This window comes from Falco biarmicus, chromosome 1 (genome assembly GCF_023638135.1).
Source record: "Falco biarmicus isolate bFalBia1 chromosome 1, bFalBia1.pri, whole genome shotgun sequence".
In the NCBI taxonomy this organism is placed as follows: domain Eukaryota; kingdom Metazoa; phylum Chordata; class Aves; order Falconiformes; family Falconidae; genus Falco; species Falco biarmicus.
In genome coordinates this window covers 68249762-68267669 of record NC_079288.1, presented here as the reverse complement: position 1 = coordinate 68267669, position 17908 = coordinate 68249762, and the positions used below count along the sequence as shown (strand labels likewise).

The 17908-nt window shown below is 40.6% G+C and overlaps 1 protein-coding gene across 6 annotated transcripts in view; it reads right to left on the bottom strand.

Moving 5' to 3' along the window:
- Positions 1–4958: 4958 nt before the first annotated feature.
- The window catches only part of CLOCK (clock circadian regulator), a 68272-nt gene continuing 55322 nt past the window's right edge, over positions 4959–17908 (bottom strand). For 5 of the 6 annotated variants that reach the window (XM_056332266.1, XM_056332274.1, XM_056332282.1 and 2 more), the window contains 5 exons: positions 16332–16490; positions 14582–14788; positions 13121–13329; positions 12560–12824; positions 4959–10490 (listed from right to left, as the gene is read on the bottom strand). In XM_056332266.1, the coding sequence (XP_056188241.1) occupies positions 10302–10490; positions 12560–12824; positions 13121–13329; positions 14582–14788; positions 16332–16490 (1029 nt within the window). In that variant the 3' untranslated portion in view covers positions 4959–10301. The remainder of the gene's footprint in view (positions 10491–12559; positions 12825–13120; positions 13330–14581; positions 14789–16331; positions 16491–17908) is intronic. The other variant, XM_056332300.1, reaches the window with a different exon arrangement.

Below are 17908 nucleotides of genomic sequence, written 5' to 3'. Positions count from 1 at the left end.
CTGAAGTTTCTTTGCCCAGAAACCCCCTTAATGCCAAATTTCCTCAAGACTGCAGCAGCGCAATGCACTTCATGGGCAGTGGTATGAAAACAGGCTACAATTTTGGGCTCCAGACCTAAATGTTCATGTCTTGGCCTGAAAGAAGGGTGCTGCTGGCAGTACCGTTGCTAATTACTAGGTGAGGCACTGCGGTTGGTGTGGTGTGGGTTTTTGGGGGGTTTGAGGGGTTTTTTTTTGGTTCGTTTTTTTTGGGGTTTTTTTTTTTTGTTGCGGTTTTTTTCTGTTCTGCTTTTGAACTAAACGTAGTCAAAACCTCTTCTTTCCCACAGCCTGGAAACACACGCTCTGTGTCCCTTGTGTGTTTTGGCCTCAGCGTGGAGGGGATTTGTAGCAGAGGTCATGTTAAAACAGAACAGGAATAGGAAACCCAAAATAGGGAAGAGCCTAAACTTTTAACTATTTACTGGACAACTGCATGTTGTGTTATTGAAAAGTGGTGCTGGTGGACTACAGTATGTTCATGCAGATGTGTCCTGGGTGAACTAACTCTGGTGCCACAGTTCATCCTCCTGAAAATTCTTGCTCAAAATCAAAAAAGCCAAACCAGTTGGCCGTACTCAAACATTGAAGCTTTTCAAACTTTCTGTGTGCTGCTTAAAGCTGTTCTGGTACAAAACCGATTAGGATCAAGAGAAAAATGCACCTATTAAACATGTTGTTTGTAGAGGCCAAGTGTGAAGTTGAGAACAAATTTCTGCAACTTTCACGTTTATGTTTTACTATTACAAAGTCATACATGATGCTTAGTACTGCTTTTGACCAGCTTGGATGCGCTGTAATAGCTAGCTAGGCAGGTAGGGGTGAGTTTGAATAGTGGTGGGTTGGGGTTTTTTTTCCTTCTTTTTTTTTTATAATTAAAGCAGAAATGTTGATTTCTCCTTGGAAAGCTATTATAAAATTAGCTCATGAAATTTTAGTAAAAGCTTTGAAAGGTGCTTTAATAGTTGCTGCTAGTTACAGTGATTTAATGTTGTCAAGTGCCTGTTGGAATTTGTCACAATTTAAAGAATCTAGCTGGGATGTAACCAAAGCCCGTTGAAGGTGATGGGGGGACTTCACTGGCCTATTTTTAGCAGCACTGCATCTGCTGCGCTGTTGGTAGCACAAATGGTGTCCTTCCACAGCCTCTCAAAGCACTCGCACCCTGGCCGTCTCTCCCCTGCTGGCTGATCCAGGGGTTGGGATTTCAGCACCTTTCATCATGCTTCTTTCTTGTGTTTCTAGTGCGTTGCCATTGGAGAGGTGTGTGGCACTGCTCTGTCTGGAAATAACCTGGAGACTTGAGGTAAAGGTAGTAAGGGGCTGTGTGGGTGCATGCATACACACAGATCTATGTATTTAAACCCCCCAAAAAGCCTTACCCTTTCGGGTGAGTTTGCATCAAAAACTTCCAGATTTTTTTAAAGCCTTCCCTTTGCACATACTTTCCAAGCAGCAGGTCTTAATTGAAGAGGCAGGTATGTTGGTGAGATGAAGCAAGCCTGCTTACTAGAGCTAAAACATTTTGGGAGAATGTGCGAGCTGGGTCCTTGGCCCCTGGGCTAAAACAGCCTGTGCAGGAGATGTTGAAGGCAGAACGTGAGAAGGTGTGGGCTGATGCTGCAGTGACTTGTGGTGCCCTCCGAATTCTGAGGGTGGGGAGCTGAAAGCCAGTGTTTGGACACTTGGGATGTTGATGGATGTCAGCAATAATTCATTCCTGCCCCTCCTTTCCCCACCCTGTGCCTGAAGTGCAAGAAAAGCTCTGTCTCTCTACGTGCCCCGATACCGAGAGACCTAGTGGGAACCATGGGGCGTGTCATACCTGATCGAATGAGCTGTGCAGTTCAGTGGGCTCGTCTGCTGCACCTTCATCGAACGTCTTTAAGATCCTCAGTGAGCTGAAACGTGTTTAACAGGGGAGCTGGGCATACGGGAACAGATCGCTTTGTCTTTTCAGCAGCCAGCTGTAGCACCGGCTTCCTCTCCTCCGAGACGGTGTCCTGACAAGTTCTTCGCCAACTTGCAGGAGCACTGAGCCTGTGTGCTAAAGCGCCAGCGCTGCGCAGCATCTGCGTGTGATCAGGTCGGGGGAGATGTGATCTTTATAGAGATGTTCAAGCAGTGAAATTGTGGCCGAGCTCTTGGGGAGGGCGGGCTGGTGCTTTTGGCTGCATCAGCTTGTTCATGTGGAAAAAAATACAACTGTACCTGTAGTTCAGGCCTGCAGTGGCAGTGTTTGAGCTGCTCGGGCTGGGAATTGCAAAACACCAAGGTTCAGAATGACAGAGCAGGCTTGATGCTGAACTGATGGGGCAGTACGTGCCATGTGGCATTGTAAATGCTTCTGAGGTGTTATGTACAGCAGGTTCCTACATGGCGGTGCTTCTGGGGAAAGAGCTGGTTAGTGTATTAGCCAGCCAAGTCCGGGGTTTTTGGGAAGAAAATATAGAAAAAGTTTAATAGTGCTTGTATCCTTTTAAATGAAGGCGAGTTTGGGGGTTGCCTTGCATTTTAGAATACAAAAGGAACACCTGAGGTAACTAGCTGCAGTTTTAATTGCCACAGTCCTATGAAATTTCTTGTTCTTCTGTAGCTGGAGAATGCGAGTTACAGCGAGCGAGTGGTTAAGCGCTGCAGGGAAGGCTGTGCACACCGTTGCAATTGCGACATGGAAAACAGGCAGCTGTCCACTGCGGCTTTCCCATCCGTCCTGCAGCTCTCCCTGCTGGGGCCAGATGCAGCCAACCTCAGTCACTGCCAAGGGAACCTTGAAAACAGCATCTAAAGCAGGAAATGGCATTTCTGACTGCCTGCGCACACAGCGGGAGTTTAAAAGCGCACACTGCCTGCCACTGCTCATTTCCAGGCACCAGAAACAAAGTGAGAGGATGCGAGTGTTTTGGTTTTTTTTTTATATATATCCCAGTAGAACTGACCATCAGCTGAGATGTTTGAAGTGAGAAAGGCTTGTCCTTGTTATTTTCGAAGGTGCGTATTCCCAGCCCTTGGGTAAAGCCCGTCTCATTACACCGTATGTGGCAAAGGGCAGTAAGGGCAGATTACAGTAAGCTGCTAATCTTCCACCCCGGCAGGACAAAGTTTTTCAAAGGAAACCTACTGAACCAAGGTACAAGTCCAGGTCCAGCTGAGCCCACTCTTCCCAGGGGAGCGCAGCCAGGTATGTGTAAGCTGGGCTGGTGCTTGGGCTTGCTGTTCTGCGTCTGGAAATGTGGAAGAGGGGCTGCAAGAGGCAGCCCGCTGCTGTACAGCATCCCTGCGCCTCCGGCTTGGGGCAGGCTGCGCAGCTGCTGGAGCGCTGCCACCGCTTTCACGTGAGCAGTTTTACAACACATTTCTAGAAAGGGGTTGCTGGTTGAGCCTCCCTACGTGTTAGTCCCAGATACTGTCTATTAAAGTATTTCTGATCCTGAATTAAGAGGATCTGGCAGTTTCAATGTAATATAACCTGAGTTATCCTTATTTCCAGAGATGTGAAATAATGATGTAGTGGCAGTTGTACCAACGGATTTTTTTTTCCCCCTAAGATGACCTTGAACAGCCCCTGAAGTCAGCTCCCTTGGCAAGTTACAGCTACGAGCCTTTGCTAACACAGGTACAGGTTACATGTAACATTCTTCCATCTCTATGTGGCATGCACTTGACAGGTGTGTGTTTCTTCCAGGTGATTTAAATTCATTTCCCAAGTGAAAATACGTTGCCAAAGGGTCTGACAGCGAGAGACTATGTGCTGCAAAGAATGCGAGGAAGACTGGAAATTTTTGTTCCTACTTCATGTTACCCTTGAACAGCTGAAATCTTCTGGAATTTATATCACTAATGCCTGAGACTTGGAAGTGCACCTAACCTTTGGATCGCTAATCTTTACAAGCGATTTACAGTTGCATTCTCTGTAAGCATGATTTTTGTTTTTCACTTTGCACGACAGCAAAATGCCATTGAACAGCATGGCAGGTGAGGCAGCAGTTATAATCACAGCTCTTCTTCTTGATAAGTTTATGGAAAAATGTATTGATATTTCCAAAGTTCAATTTTAAGAAGACTGATAATCTTGCTTGATACATGCTATTGGTCTTATTATGGGTGGGCGTTGACAGTTTTTCACTACAACTGCAGCACTTCTATAGCTGATCTTGTTTTGACTCCTGGGGCGCAGGCTTACAGCATATAGGAGCGATATAAAACTTGCCCATGTAATTCCCAAAGGCAAGAGATCAGCACCTGCGCATATAGGCATCTAGTGTGGAATTACGGAAAGAACTGCAGACCGTAAAAATAGCTAAGCGTAGTTATCATTTTATCCAGGCATTCAGCTTCAAGTATGGGATTTCCTTCCCTCCCTCCCTTGAACATTTACTTCTAAGTCATTAATGTTTACGCTTTGGTTAGTGCAAAAGGGAGAAAGGGTTAGACCACCCTGATAGGTTACCTGTTACCACACAGCTCTTCAAAGCCAGGGCTGCGTGCTCTACAGGAGTTGTGCTCAACTAAATGCAAGTCTCTGCTTCCTTTTTCAGTGGCAGAGCTGACATTTCAGAACATCTCTACTCCTTTATAAATGGTGTTCTTTGACAGCTCACCCGCAGAAGAAATACCTGGGGAGGGGAGGCGAAAGAATTAGAGGAGGGTATTTTGCCCATGCCAGAAACGGAGAGAAGGGCGAGGCTTGATAAGCCCTCCCGTCCGTGCACACCCCATCACTGCAGTGCTGCTCCGTTGTTTGGCAAGAACAGGGACTGCACACGTGAAGGTAAAAAAGTAGTTTTAAGTTGTGCCCATTCAAACAAGTGCTGCGTGAGTAAATTCCAAGGCAGTCATGTAAATACACAAATCAGAGATCTCTAGCCCTTAGAGTGGGGCATCGATTTATAGCGATACAGAGAGAAGACAAAAAAAAATACATTATGCGTTTTTACTGAAATCTTACAAGTCATTTGTTTGGGTAGGGGAGAGAAGATAAAATCAACATCGAGCAACTTCTCACAAGTCGGTTCTGTGGGTGGGGGAGAGAGAGTGCCTTCGTTACAGTCCTGGGAAGGGTAAGAGCGCTTCACTGTGAAACTTGGGATGAAACTGACATCAAGCAACTCAGAAAAAAACCTTCTAGAACCTTAGAAGCTACAAAAAGCAAAATTTTAAATGAGTTACATTTATTCAGTTAAAAAATTGACAGTTAGTAATGGTCACATGAACACCAGGGAACTGTATCTACATTTCCTGACGTCAATATGAGCGGCACTAGGGTTTTTCTGTTTTCTTTTATGTATACAAATCTAACGCCAGTTAAAAAAAATACAAAACAAAATTGAAACCCAAGACACTGTGAAATCAACACTGCTTAAAAACTCAAAATTCAATCTGATATATTTGAAAATAAATAATTTTTACCATTCTCATTAAAAAAAGACAACTCGCCAACTGCTTTCAAAGCAGTAACATCTTTAAGACCATTCCTGAAAGTGTTTCAAAAATAATTACCCTTTGATTGTCTATTAATGCAGCATCTCTCAGTCTTAGCTGGGGTCTCTATATTAGGCCATACAGTATTTTGTTCAGACACAGTGTTTTGTGGTTTTTCCCCCCTCCCTCCTGTTTATTTAGGTTCAATTTCTTTGAATATAGCATATCACACTGGACAAAATTCATGCAGATGACATAGCAGCATGAAGCATAGCAGAGCTTAAAATCACCTGTTGAAGAAAAAAAAAAAAGAAGACAAGGAATGTAGTGTTAAAAATCATGATAGTGAAAAAGCAACTATCCAGTCTCGTGAACAACCAAGACAATCTCACATGTTCTCTCACAGTTGTCTCATCTACTATAATTTGTTTAAATACGTCTTTTTTAATCCAAATTCACTTCATTCTCTTCAACTTTTTCCACCAGGGATAAGTAAAAAAATAAAAGGTTAATTATTAAAACTAGTCTCTTTTTCCCTTTTAATCAAAATAACCATTTTCCAGCCCTCTGACTGTACATCTAATTTTAGTAACGATTTCAAATAGAGAAACTTACGAATCTGACATGTTTGACATCTCCTGATGCCACATCTAAAACACTCATATTAACAATACCTGGGTTAAATCTCTGAAAATATAAATGGTTCTTCAATCGATTTCAACAGTTGAAAAAGGCCACATCTTTAAACCTTCAGAACGTTTTCACACAGATGATAATCCTAAGGAACACTTAGAATTACTGAGCAGGCAACTGAGCCTCCAGATGATTCTCTCTTATAGGCAACTGTGCAACCTAAAAAGTCTCCTTCCAAGGAAGCTATCATCATTAATCCCTTCCCCTGGCCATATAAAACACAAAGCCAACTGGTTTTAGAAGCCTTTTTAATCTTGCACTTTGAGCCTCAAAGGATCACCGTATTAAAGAAACATTTTCCAGAAATGTCTCTCTTGACAGTTTTATGCATCATGTTATCCCTTGACGCCCTCCCACTTTTTAACAGTTTCACTGACTAAAGAAATAATCTGTTTTTCAAATAGTCTTTTCAGTAAAGTGCTTGTTATTACTCCAAAAAAAAAAAAAAAAAAAAAAAAAAGAGAAAGTGCTATTTGAATCTTAAAGAGGATTTCTCTTCCTGTGAAAAACTGCCTGATATAGCTTTATTTTATTCATTTTTACATAAAGCTGAAATGAAACCTACCTCTTGTAAGGATACTGGGTTACTAATTTTGGTGTTTGGCAGTAGGCAAGATGCCCACAGAAGGTGGTGACACACTGGAACCGTAGTGCAGAAGGTAAACCTTCTAGATGAAATGGAAGGCATATGGAGAGCTCCTACTAGAATCCTTTCATATTTATATACAAATATAATATATATTAAATATAATATAAAAATAGCTATATTCTTTTTCTCTGAAGTTATCCTAGAAGCTTTTCTTCAAACCCTCACCCATCGCAGGCAAACCATGTCTGTTTCCCAAACTCCATGCAACTATGCCGTCTCTTTCACTGTATTGCCCATCACCAGCCCATTTCTTCATAATGCAGTCCTCTCCTTAACAGACTCCTTCCCTTCTGTCAGAGCCATTCCGTAACGTTTACCCTCCAGAACCTGCAGCATCACAGCATCCATTACCGTGCTATGTATTAGGATGTTGCAAGTAGGTCTATGACTGTAGTAAATGAGTCGGGCAGAAGCAAAAGGCTGATTAAGAAAGAGGCGATAGCCTGGTCCTCTTCCCACTAAAAATCAAAGACAGTTCAGCAACTGATTCAGCAACAGGGGAAGCTGCAGACCCTTTAAATATACGCTTTTTAGTCACTAGCTGTGAAACAAAGCATCTGCATACTTGCACAGAATCTGGACCGAGACTCGCTTTTGTAAAAAGTCTGCCTGATTCGCAGCAGGAACTTTTCAAATGTGTGCTATATTTTTCCAGTTTTTTTTAAATTTTTCCATCTTTATACTTTTTCTACTAGCTGGTAGTTCTGTAATCGAATGACCTCCCTCTGAGGTTAGTTACAAAAAGCTTCTTGATCAAAGCATACATCTCTATAGTTCTCTTTCAGTAGCCATTGCTATTGTCATCATCTAATTTCTCTCTCACCTGGGTTAGCCTTTTTTACCGACAGACCTATAGCAGCGCACCAGAGCATTTGGGAAGGGGGAAAGGGGAAGAGAAGTTTAAACGAAGCTTTATAAAAAAAGCTGCCTCATGAACCGTCTGGCTGGTATCTCTATTTTTTTGTAATTCTCAGTAGAATAGTTTAATAAACCTATTTTACCACTATTCAATAGTTCTAACAACACTATTAAAGCTCTCCCAGTTTTCTTTTTTAGTGCTATATTATTATTGTAATAGGTTAAAAAAATTGTTTTAACCTATTTTCCATTAAGCAAAAGTACTGATAGCACAGACCTCCAGTCAACGCAGCTTAATTCAGAAACAGGTGGAATGGCATGGTAGGGACAGTGGAGCAAGGCAGGATTTCTCTAGATAGAACTTTACAGAAACAGGTTTCTGACAATTATTCTAGCCCAGAGAATGCCAGAAATCCCTTTAAAGAAAGGGAAGCGTTCCTTGCTATGTTTGGTATTGGCATCTGTTCCTTGCTCCAGGTTGCAAGAGGCTTCTTGGAGCAGAAAGCGATCCGATTCTCTTTGGTACTATGTTTTGCACGCTCTCCTTCCTTGTTCACCACTGTGCTTTCTGGCGCCAAACTCGCTTTGTAACTGGGGAATAACAAAGATCTAACGGCGGGACATGTGCCGAGGCAAAGGCCAGCCTCAAAACAGAACCGTGTCAAACGCTTGGCTAAACTGGTGTTACCTTCCTGCAGGTTTGGTTCATCCAGTAATACAATCAAACTGTTTCATAGTACAAAACAGTCCATCACCATTTGGTTACATTCATTCAACTCTTCCTCAGAATTCAAGATTAATCCAGCTTTCTCTCCCTAGTACTAATTTTAACTGCTTTTACTGTTTTAAATTATCAGATCTATCAGCATTTATTAATTTTCCTGTGAAGTTCTGGTTTCCACAAACTAGTACCATAAAAACCTACTGAACATTTACTTGAAATAGCACATCGTATCTGTTGGAACTTTTTATTTTCTTTATAAAGTGAAGTTGCCTTCTGAAGTCTTAGTTCAGTGATATCGCTTAAATCAATAGCCTGGTAGTGTTAAATGCAATCATGATCTCCCCCAAAACACGCTTTAAATGCTACAAAAATTATTAGAAAACCCCCACAAAAAACAGCAACAACAAAAAAATCAGCTTACTATTCCTCCTCCTGCAAAAAGAGTTCTTTACTTTTAGATTTTTTTTATCTTTTAGGAGTATTACCTTCAAGGTCTGAGATTTCAGAGTCTCCTCTGTTTTTGGCTAGTGTTTGAGGGGGAGTACCAGTCAAAAATGTTCATGGTTATCAACTCAGACCATTATTAAAATCAACACAGTACAGAAATATCTATGAAGTAGATAGATACACAAGTTTGGCTGACAATGTACTAAGACTTCAAAAATTGAAAATGGTTACAGATTCAAGACATTGTAATTCAAGATGTTCAACATTATCACCTGAATTAAAATCAAGGCACTATGGGTTCTGTTGTTGTTGTTAAAATGACCCTGAATTAGTTCTGACTAATTTTTGAAGGAGAATAAAAAGATTCCAACATATTTTAACAAGTTACAATTCTCACCACAGAGAAAGTGGTTAAAAAGTGCCCAAAAGGTTATTAAATGTAAATATTTTTGTGCAAATTACTCCTATAACTGAAACATTCTTGAAAATTACTGTCATTTTTTTTTAAACCTTTTACATAAATATTTCCAACTATGAACTATATCAAAAGATAGCTTTGGGGAATAAAATTCCAAACCATCCACAAGAAAGCAGTGCAAATTCCTATTTTTTTTCAAATAAAACAATGAATTAATTATGAAATGATGGATGATATTAATGAATCTGAATGTCCTGAACCCTGATGCATGATCACCAGTTCAAACAGCTTCATCAATAATTTAACCTCAAGAAGTCAACTAACCAACACACTATACCTCATCGAACAAACCCTGACATCACAGACAAAGCACAAACAAGAGACTTGTGCCCACATTAAGGGTGAAAATAATGATGCATCATGTTGTAAACAATAGGGTAGAACAGAGGAAAACATTAGTCTGAGTATGGCGTGAGAATTTAGGGCAACATATTCAAACCTACAAATAACAGATTACATTTTCATGCATCATATAAAATATTATGCTCTTTCTCCTTTTATGCAGACATATACACAATATTTTACATCATCTGTACAACAGAGAACTGGATTTCACACAACATTTTCAAAATATTTACTGTCCCATAATCATCTGAAAAAAAATTAGATGGTTTTTGGACTATATTGTGGCATTTTTTTCTGCTAATTCAAACAATTGCTCCATGTCCATTTTAATACTTTAAAAATGTACAGGACTGATAAAAATACCAATATTTTCAGCATCTCTCTCATTTCAGTCACATTTTGAGATTTCACCTGGACAAATTAACACATGGCAGCAAATCCTTTAGAACACAGAAACCGGGGCAACTATCAAAGTTGGCCATGTCCCCATCATCATCTTGTGGCTTAACAGATTCCAGAAGTTAGAAGTAGATCTCAGCCTTGTGTGCTGGAAAGCCTTTGTACTGCTACTTCTGTAGCCTCAGTGCAACTGTTTGTGGAGCAGCCCCTTCCTGGTAGTTCTCTTCAAAAAGAGGCAGACCCCCCCGCTATTGTGGCTGACCTTTGGAAGGATCAGTCATCTTGTCAGTTCTGTGCCGCGGAAGCTGCTGCTGCTGCTGCTGCTGCTGAGACTGATGCTGCTGGTGGTGGGACTGAGTGAAAGTGCTTTGTTGTAGTGGGAAAGCAGCAGAGAGGATAAGCTGCGCTGACTGATTTCCATGAAGTAACCTGGATGTCTAAAACATGGTAACAGAACAAGTTCATTTTTCCTGCTGTGCTGAGAAACACAGGCCTAGCTGCTTTTTAACTTTTCATAAGGGTTCAACCAAAATAAACTTCTGATTTGGTCATTTAAGCGGAGCAAACAATGCAAAGATTAGTTCATACTAATAAAGTTAATTAGAGCATCTGACCAATTATTAAAGCAGCTGTAACTGGGCTTCATAATTTCCCGTGACAATGGGTAGGAACATATGGCAATTTGTCTCCATATCAAACCGTAAGAGCATAACAGGGCTTAAGGAATCTATTTGAACAAGTGCAGGTGGCTGTCATCGCAGTCAAATGAAAAAACAGTGCATGACTTGGCACAGATCCCATTTATCCTCCACAGCCCAAATGAACAGTCAAAGAAACCGCTGCATTTGCAGACCCGAACATCCCCTTTGAAGATTTATTACTATTGGAAATAGTAATTATTTTTAACTTCTTACAACCAAAAGATGATCGTTACTAAAGGAAAGCAACAAAAGGATGGGTACAAATGCACTTGAACGTCTCAATCCTTAAACGTGTTCTGCAGCAGAAAGTAAGTTACATCGACGGCTGCACCTGCCGAATCGGACTGTCAGAAGCACCAGTGAGCAGAGGAAGGAAAAGCACTTTTCTCCCTTTTTAAAAAGCACTGGCTGCACTTCAAATTCTAGCACTTTAACAGTTTGTGTTAAAAATACTAAACTTTTGCCTAGACCAAAACAGACCTTTGGAGATCTTCATTTTTCACAAATCTGCTTTGTGAGAATGAAGTCAAAACTGTAACAACTTTGAAATATAGAAACAGAGACATGGACATAACCAGCCTGCTAAGCATTTATCTGACTTGTCAAGAGAGTACATTCAAATCTGTGCTCTGGTTTGAGTCAACTTGCAGCTGAAAAGCCTTTGCCTGACATACGACCGAAACTGTTATTTTCCCATGAAAGACTTTCTTCAACAAGTAAATATTTTGTCAATGACCTAGTGAAAGAAAATTTTACGCAGCCCTAAATAGAACTATGACCATTCCTTGTGCACAGAAATGTAGGTTAAGCTTCCGATTACTTACTGTATTTGTATATGTTCCACCTATGCACAGGATCCCAAACAGTGCAAATGGGACACTACACATAGTAAGAAATACTTGCAAAATAAGGATTTTTTAATTATGTATACTCTTAAAAAATAAATACATTGACATGCCCAGAGCAAAGAATGTTAAGATTGTGCACAAAGTACATCGTGATTGTTACATGGACTTTATCTTTCTTTGGATAAGGCAACATCAGAGACCAAATTAAGGTTTTTTTTATCCATGTCTTCTTGGAGGCACTTTCTCTCTAGTGTTCCAGCTACCACTCCCTCACCAACATCACCTGCTGGGTGAGCTACGTGGCAGCGATTAAATGGAATCAACAAATGGCAAGCTATTTCCCCATCAATTCTTTCTACCTTCTGGTTCTCCTTTCTTTTCTTGTTGAGATTTTCTATTTCTAAACTCCTTGGGTTTTGCCTTCCTTCTCTTTTGATCCAATCTCTCTTCTTTCTCCACTAAAACAAGGTTCTTCTCCACTCTCTCTGTTTACAAGGTTACTTGCTGCTTGGCCTCCCCTGTAGCCGAGACAGATGTTCATGCCTCATGTTACAGGGACAAGTCTTGCTCTGGGCTGCATTCTGCTTTCCAGACCAACCAATTCTGTTTGAGATCATCTCTCATACCTTCTTGCACTAATATGTGAATGCAAAGAAAACACAAGCTGTTTCAAAGGGAAACATCTGTTTCTTCATCCCATGCTCAATCAAGAGCAGCAATTCAAAGGGAAGAAGACAAAGGGTAGGACAAAGCACAGAGTAAAACTGCAGGAAAGACTACTGCTCCTTTAAATTGAAAGATTTTAGAGAATGGCTACAGAATAAACTTACATGCATCAGGCTTGTTTGTAGGTTACCATTTCAAGTGCTCTGTTTTCAGATAAAGCACCCATAGGATAAGCTAGCAACGCTGGCAGTGTCAGGGCTCTAGAAAAATTTATAGAGAATGCTGCATTACCTGTAGAAACTGTTGGGGGTGCTGGGTCAGCTGTGGCTGAGCTGGTTGCTGAACTGTGGTGAGCTGCTGCTGATGGTCTTGCTGACTTTGCTGCTGCTGTTGCTGTTGTGTTATTGACAAAGTCTGTGGCTGCTGCTGTTGGGCAGCAAAAGTGGGATAAGCTGTCACCACCTGTCCCATAAACATAGTACTTGGTACCATTACTGCTCCACATGCTACTGGGGCCGTAACAAGTTTTGTTACAAGTTGCTGACCTTGAGAAAATCTGTTAATAGAAAAAGACATTTGGAGTCCCTTCAGGAAAAAAATAAATCTAGCATCACGTGCTCTTGAGAAATGCAGCTTTTTCAGGTTCATACTTTGCTATAACAACGTGAGTTTTGATAAGCTTGCAAACATTATTTTGGGCAAAGTTTAGTTTAACAGTTCCATCCATATATAGTTAAAACGATAAATCACATAATTATTTAACGCTGTGTTAGTTCCTTTTGTGTATGATGTAGCTGTGTAAGCACATCATCACAGCAAGTCATCTGCTGAATACTGGTCTTGAAGATTTACCTGATTTGTCTATCCTGTGTAAAAGTGGTTACTGCTGCAGCATTCTGGTTGTTGTTCTGTGGTACACTAGAAGGAACCTGGACCACATTTCCTGTTGTGGGCTGAGAAATCACCATAGTGTTATACAAAGGCGCCGAGACTGCGTTCTGTGACTGACTGGCAAGAGAAGACTGTTGATTATGGCCACCAAGTACATTTTGTTGATTATGCTGAAAAGAAAAAATATTTTTCTCAGACAGTAATTCGTAAATAGCCAGGTATTACAGCTGTCCTCCTCACTGTCATTGCCCATACTTCACAACTGTCAATGGTTTTCCATTACAAATTAATACTTAAAGTACACATGTATTCCTACTGACTGAGGATTTGGAGGTGGGACGGGCCCTTGGACATCTGAAAATCTCTTAGATTAAGCTCTTCCCCTGTTCAGGTTATTTTTTTCCCCGAATTTTTGAGCTACTTGCATACTGTTTGCCCAAGATGCTATTTCCCACTCCTTTAGCATCTCTGTGCCAGACGTAAGACTAAAATGTGCACACCATGTCAATCCATTTCTTACTTGAAATTCTGCAACTAGCTTACTGCTGAGATGGTAACACTGTCCACCACTAGTCTGTCTCTTCACAATCTCAAAAAGTAACTACGGAATTTGGATAAAGGTACAGAGAAGGGTGACCCCAGAGATGGGAGGTATTAAAAAGCCTCCATACACAAAATGGTCAAACCCATTAGAAGTGTTCAGCTTGCAGAACAGGCTTCTATGGAGATACATGTGACAGAGGACTTTGAAATCACGTATGACTGACAAGATGAAAAGCGAATAGCTGCACACTGTGTTTCCCAATATATGAGCTGGGTGGCAAGTTTAAAAAGCGAACGTAATCACATTTTGCAGAAAGTAAAGTTGTAGAACTCAGTACCAGACACTGTGGTTTTCAAGTTTACGTGGACTTGCAAGAAACTGAATAAACTCAAAAGAAGAAAAAGGCTATTACATCACAGATGTCATTCCCCTACGGCATCTGACCGAAATTGCTGAGGAGTAGAAAAGCCAACTGCAGAAGCACCAATATACGCTTGTCCTGTTCCTAGGGTTTTCTAGTTATTTGCTGTCTGGACACTGGATTTCAAGCTCACCTAGTACAAATCTCATGTTACATGTTCTGTCAACAGAAAATTCAGACATTCAAAAAAAGGCAGGCTATAAGTTTTCTTAATACCGGTCTTTCAAAAAAGCTACTTGTTAATTATTCACATGTCTAAGTTTTAAAATAAAAACAAGATCTGAAATTACATTATCAAGAACTTAAATGCATTTCAAATGGGAACATGAAGAAATTAATATGACTCAAAGGATATTGTTAAAAAAAAAATTTGGGAGAGGGACGTCAGGAAAGCTATTGTATTTCAGCTATGGTTTTGAGCATATATTCTATCCAGCAAAGTCAATAAGAACTTTACCTGTGTTGCAGTACTCTGCAAAGGCTGTTGTTGTATCATGTGTGGAGTACTTATATGGCCTGTGTTCATCCCACTTTGAGTCTGATTACTCTGAACAACTTGACCTTGCATGTTTATTGGTGTAAGCTGCTGAACATTTGAAGAACTTCCAGAAGCAAGCTGCACAGAACTGAAGTTGAGTCCTGAAGCCGACTGCTGCAAGAACATCTTAAAAAAACCCCATAAATCTGCAAGTTAGCTTTTAAGAAAAATCTGTTAATTGTTCAAGATGTTTCAGAGAAAGTAAGCTTAATTATTTTAAATCAATGCAAGATGAAGTTTCATCTTAGTTATTACAAGTGTTTGAAAAGCATTACATCCACCAAGAGCAAAAGGCCCAACTCCCACGCAGGGTCAGTATTCAGAGACTCTACTGTAACTGATAAAAATCAGAATCCTGATTTCTAGAGCCCTAAACGTTCAGGCTTAATATTTGTTCTTAAAAGAAAAAGTACTATTTAGAGACTAACTTGTAATAAAGTCTATGACTGTCAGAAGACAAAACATACTTGAGATCACATTTCTATTTGTAGGTTCCCCAACAGTGAAACAAATTCAAATGAAGAAAATCTCAGAACGAACAGATCCAGGCATGGCACCAAGAATGTGATCTTCCTTGGCAATCAAGAAATCATGACGATTATACTGAGCTTTCCAAAATGGTTGTAATAAATTGAATTCAGCACAAAATATTTGAGTCTTTACAGAAAGTTAGGCCCAGGACTAGAACAAGACAGGGTAATAATTTCAAATGTGCAGCACTTAGATATCTTCCCTAGTTTCCACAGTCCTGAATAAGGTCCCTCCACAGTGCACAGGGAAGAAAGCTGTGAATCTCTCCTTTTGAGGCATCTATAAGGCAGACTACTGCTGGCAGGCTTACGCTAGACATGATAAAACACTGAAAATGGCACATGCCAGAAACTCCTACACTTCAACGAGATTTAAGCAACATACTCAATACTTCCAGGAAATATTTTTTTCTACTCTTCATTCACAATCCACAGTGAAAATATTTTGATTATTTCCTTAAGGTGTATTTTAGTTTTAGGTGGGGTTTGGTTGGTTGGTTTTGGTTTTTTAACTGGCAAAACCCAATAGGGTCATTCTTTTCCAAAGACAGCTGCTGAGAAGGGAATGACGAAATTAGAAAAAACTATACTGGTTAAAATACAGAAGTCAAGTAGTCATCTGCTAGACTGAGTAATGCATCCTCTGGACTTCTCGTCTTTCTGGCTCAGTAACTACTTCAGTATACCACGCAAAGTAGAACCACTTCACCAGGAGGGTGTGTAGGAGGACCACAGCCTGATAGTTAGGACAGTTTAAGAAACAACAGGTATGAATCTGACACCCACAAGCTAAGAGGAAACAAACGCTTATCTTGCACATTTTGGATTAATATCCTAATGGCCGCACAACTTTGCAGGAACTAACAAGCGCTGCATCCTTTTACATTTAGGTTTGGGTATAAGCTAGGCTTGAGCTGCTCAACATCGAAAAGATACACTGGGGCACTTCCAGATACATTCAGAAGCAAAATGGCAGGCACCTCAGGAACAGCAGCAGATGCAATGGATTTTAGGCACATTAGGTCCAGCTGGAGCTGACAGGGGTAGGGAGGATCACCTTGTGGAATTAAGTGCCCAAGTCTCATTTTAGATGCCTAAATCCTCTACAGATCAAACCTGTGAGAGCTACACTAACTCACCTGGAGTCCTTGACCGTGGACAATTTGAAGCTGCTCTTGAATCTTACGCAACTCCTCCTGCTGCCGATGAATATTGGCCTCTATCATCCGTGTTCTTTGCTCTAGCTGGTCCTTTAAGTGCTGCATAGCTCCTAATTGAGCTGAAAACTGAAACACAGGCTGTAGTGCAATGAATAATTAAAAGCTGAGCAGAAATAATGGTACTTTATTTACAAGCAATAAATACACTCCTCCATAGCAGCAAAGAAATCAAGCACTGCTTTTTAAACTGCTAATAACCATATTCTGAGGACAAATTCATTAGTGTGAAAATCTCACAGAACTCACATTTAATTGATGTCACAGTTAATTGATACATCAGAACTGGGGAACTAAAAAAAAGAAAAATCCCATAGCAAAAGAAATTCACTAGTGTTCAAATCACTAAGACTGTAAAAAAGCCTTAGTAATTTAAGTGGTCCTGTGGATGTTAAAGGTCTCTCAGGTTAAAAATTCAAATTGTACCAGTTTACCAAAAAAACTAACCCAAAGCTAAAACATATGCAAATAACTTGGGAATATTCTCAGTCACTAACTATTGGGGGCTGTGCTCACAGATAAACTGTTTGCCACTTCTATTCTTCCCCAGACATCTGCTATGGGTCACAAGTCAATATAACCTTTTGATACTTATTATCCCGTATATAGGACATAGATATTTGGTTGGGCCTGATACCACTTTTCTTATTTGACAGAAGTGTTTCATAGACCAAACTGCCTTTTGTTACAGGCATATGTGTAGGAAGTTACAGCATAGCTGATGGACTTTCAAATTCACGTCCTAAAATATCTTCTCTTAAATTGTGTTTATGTTTCTAACGGCCAAAGCTTACAACTATATCCACACAAAACATGGGAAAATAAAAAAATAAAGGAAAAGTGTCAAATTGGGGAATTTTCTCATTTCAAGAGAATGTTAAAGGTGCCACTGGCACCAAAGAATTCAATTTCTGAAAGAGAAATTAATCTTACATTCAGAACACAGAATAAAATCATTTTGGTTGGAAAAAGACCTTTAAGATCATCAAGTCCAACTGTTAATCCAGGACTGCCGAGTCCGTCACTACACCATGTCCCTAAGCATCACATCTACACATCTTTCAAACACCCCCAGGGATGGTGACTCAACTACTTCCCTGGGCAGCCTGTTCTGATGCTTGACAATCCTTTCAAAGAAGTTTTTCCTAATATCCAATCTAAACCTCCCCTGGTGCAACTTGAGGCCATTTGCTCTTGTCCTATCACTTGCTACTTGGGAGAAGAGACCAACAACCACCTCAGTACAACCCAGTTGTACAACCCACTTAGTACAACCAGGTAGTTGTAGAGAGCCATAATGTCTCCCCTCAGGCCTCCTCCTCTCCAGGCTGAACACCGCCAGTTCCCTCAGCTGCTCCTCATAGGACTTGTGCTCCAGACCCTTCACCAGCTCCGTTCCCCTTCTCTGGACACACTCCAGCACCTCAGTGTCTGTCTTGTCATAAGGGCCCCAAAACCGAACACAGTGTTCGAGGTGCGGCCTCACCAGTGCTGCTGAG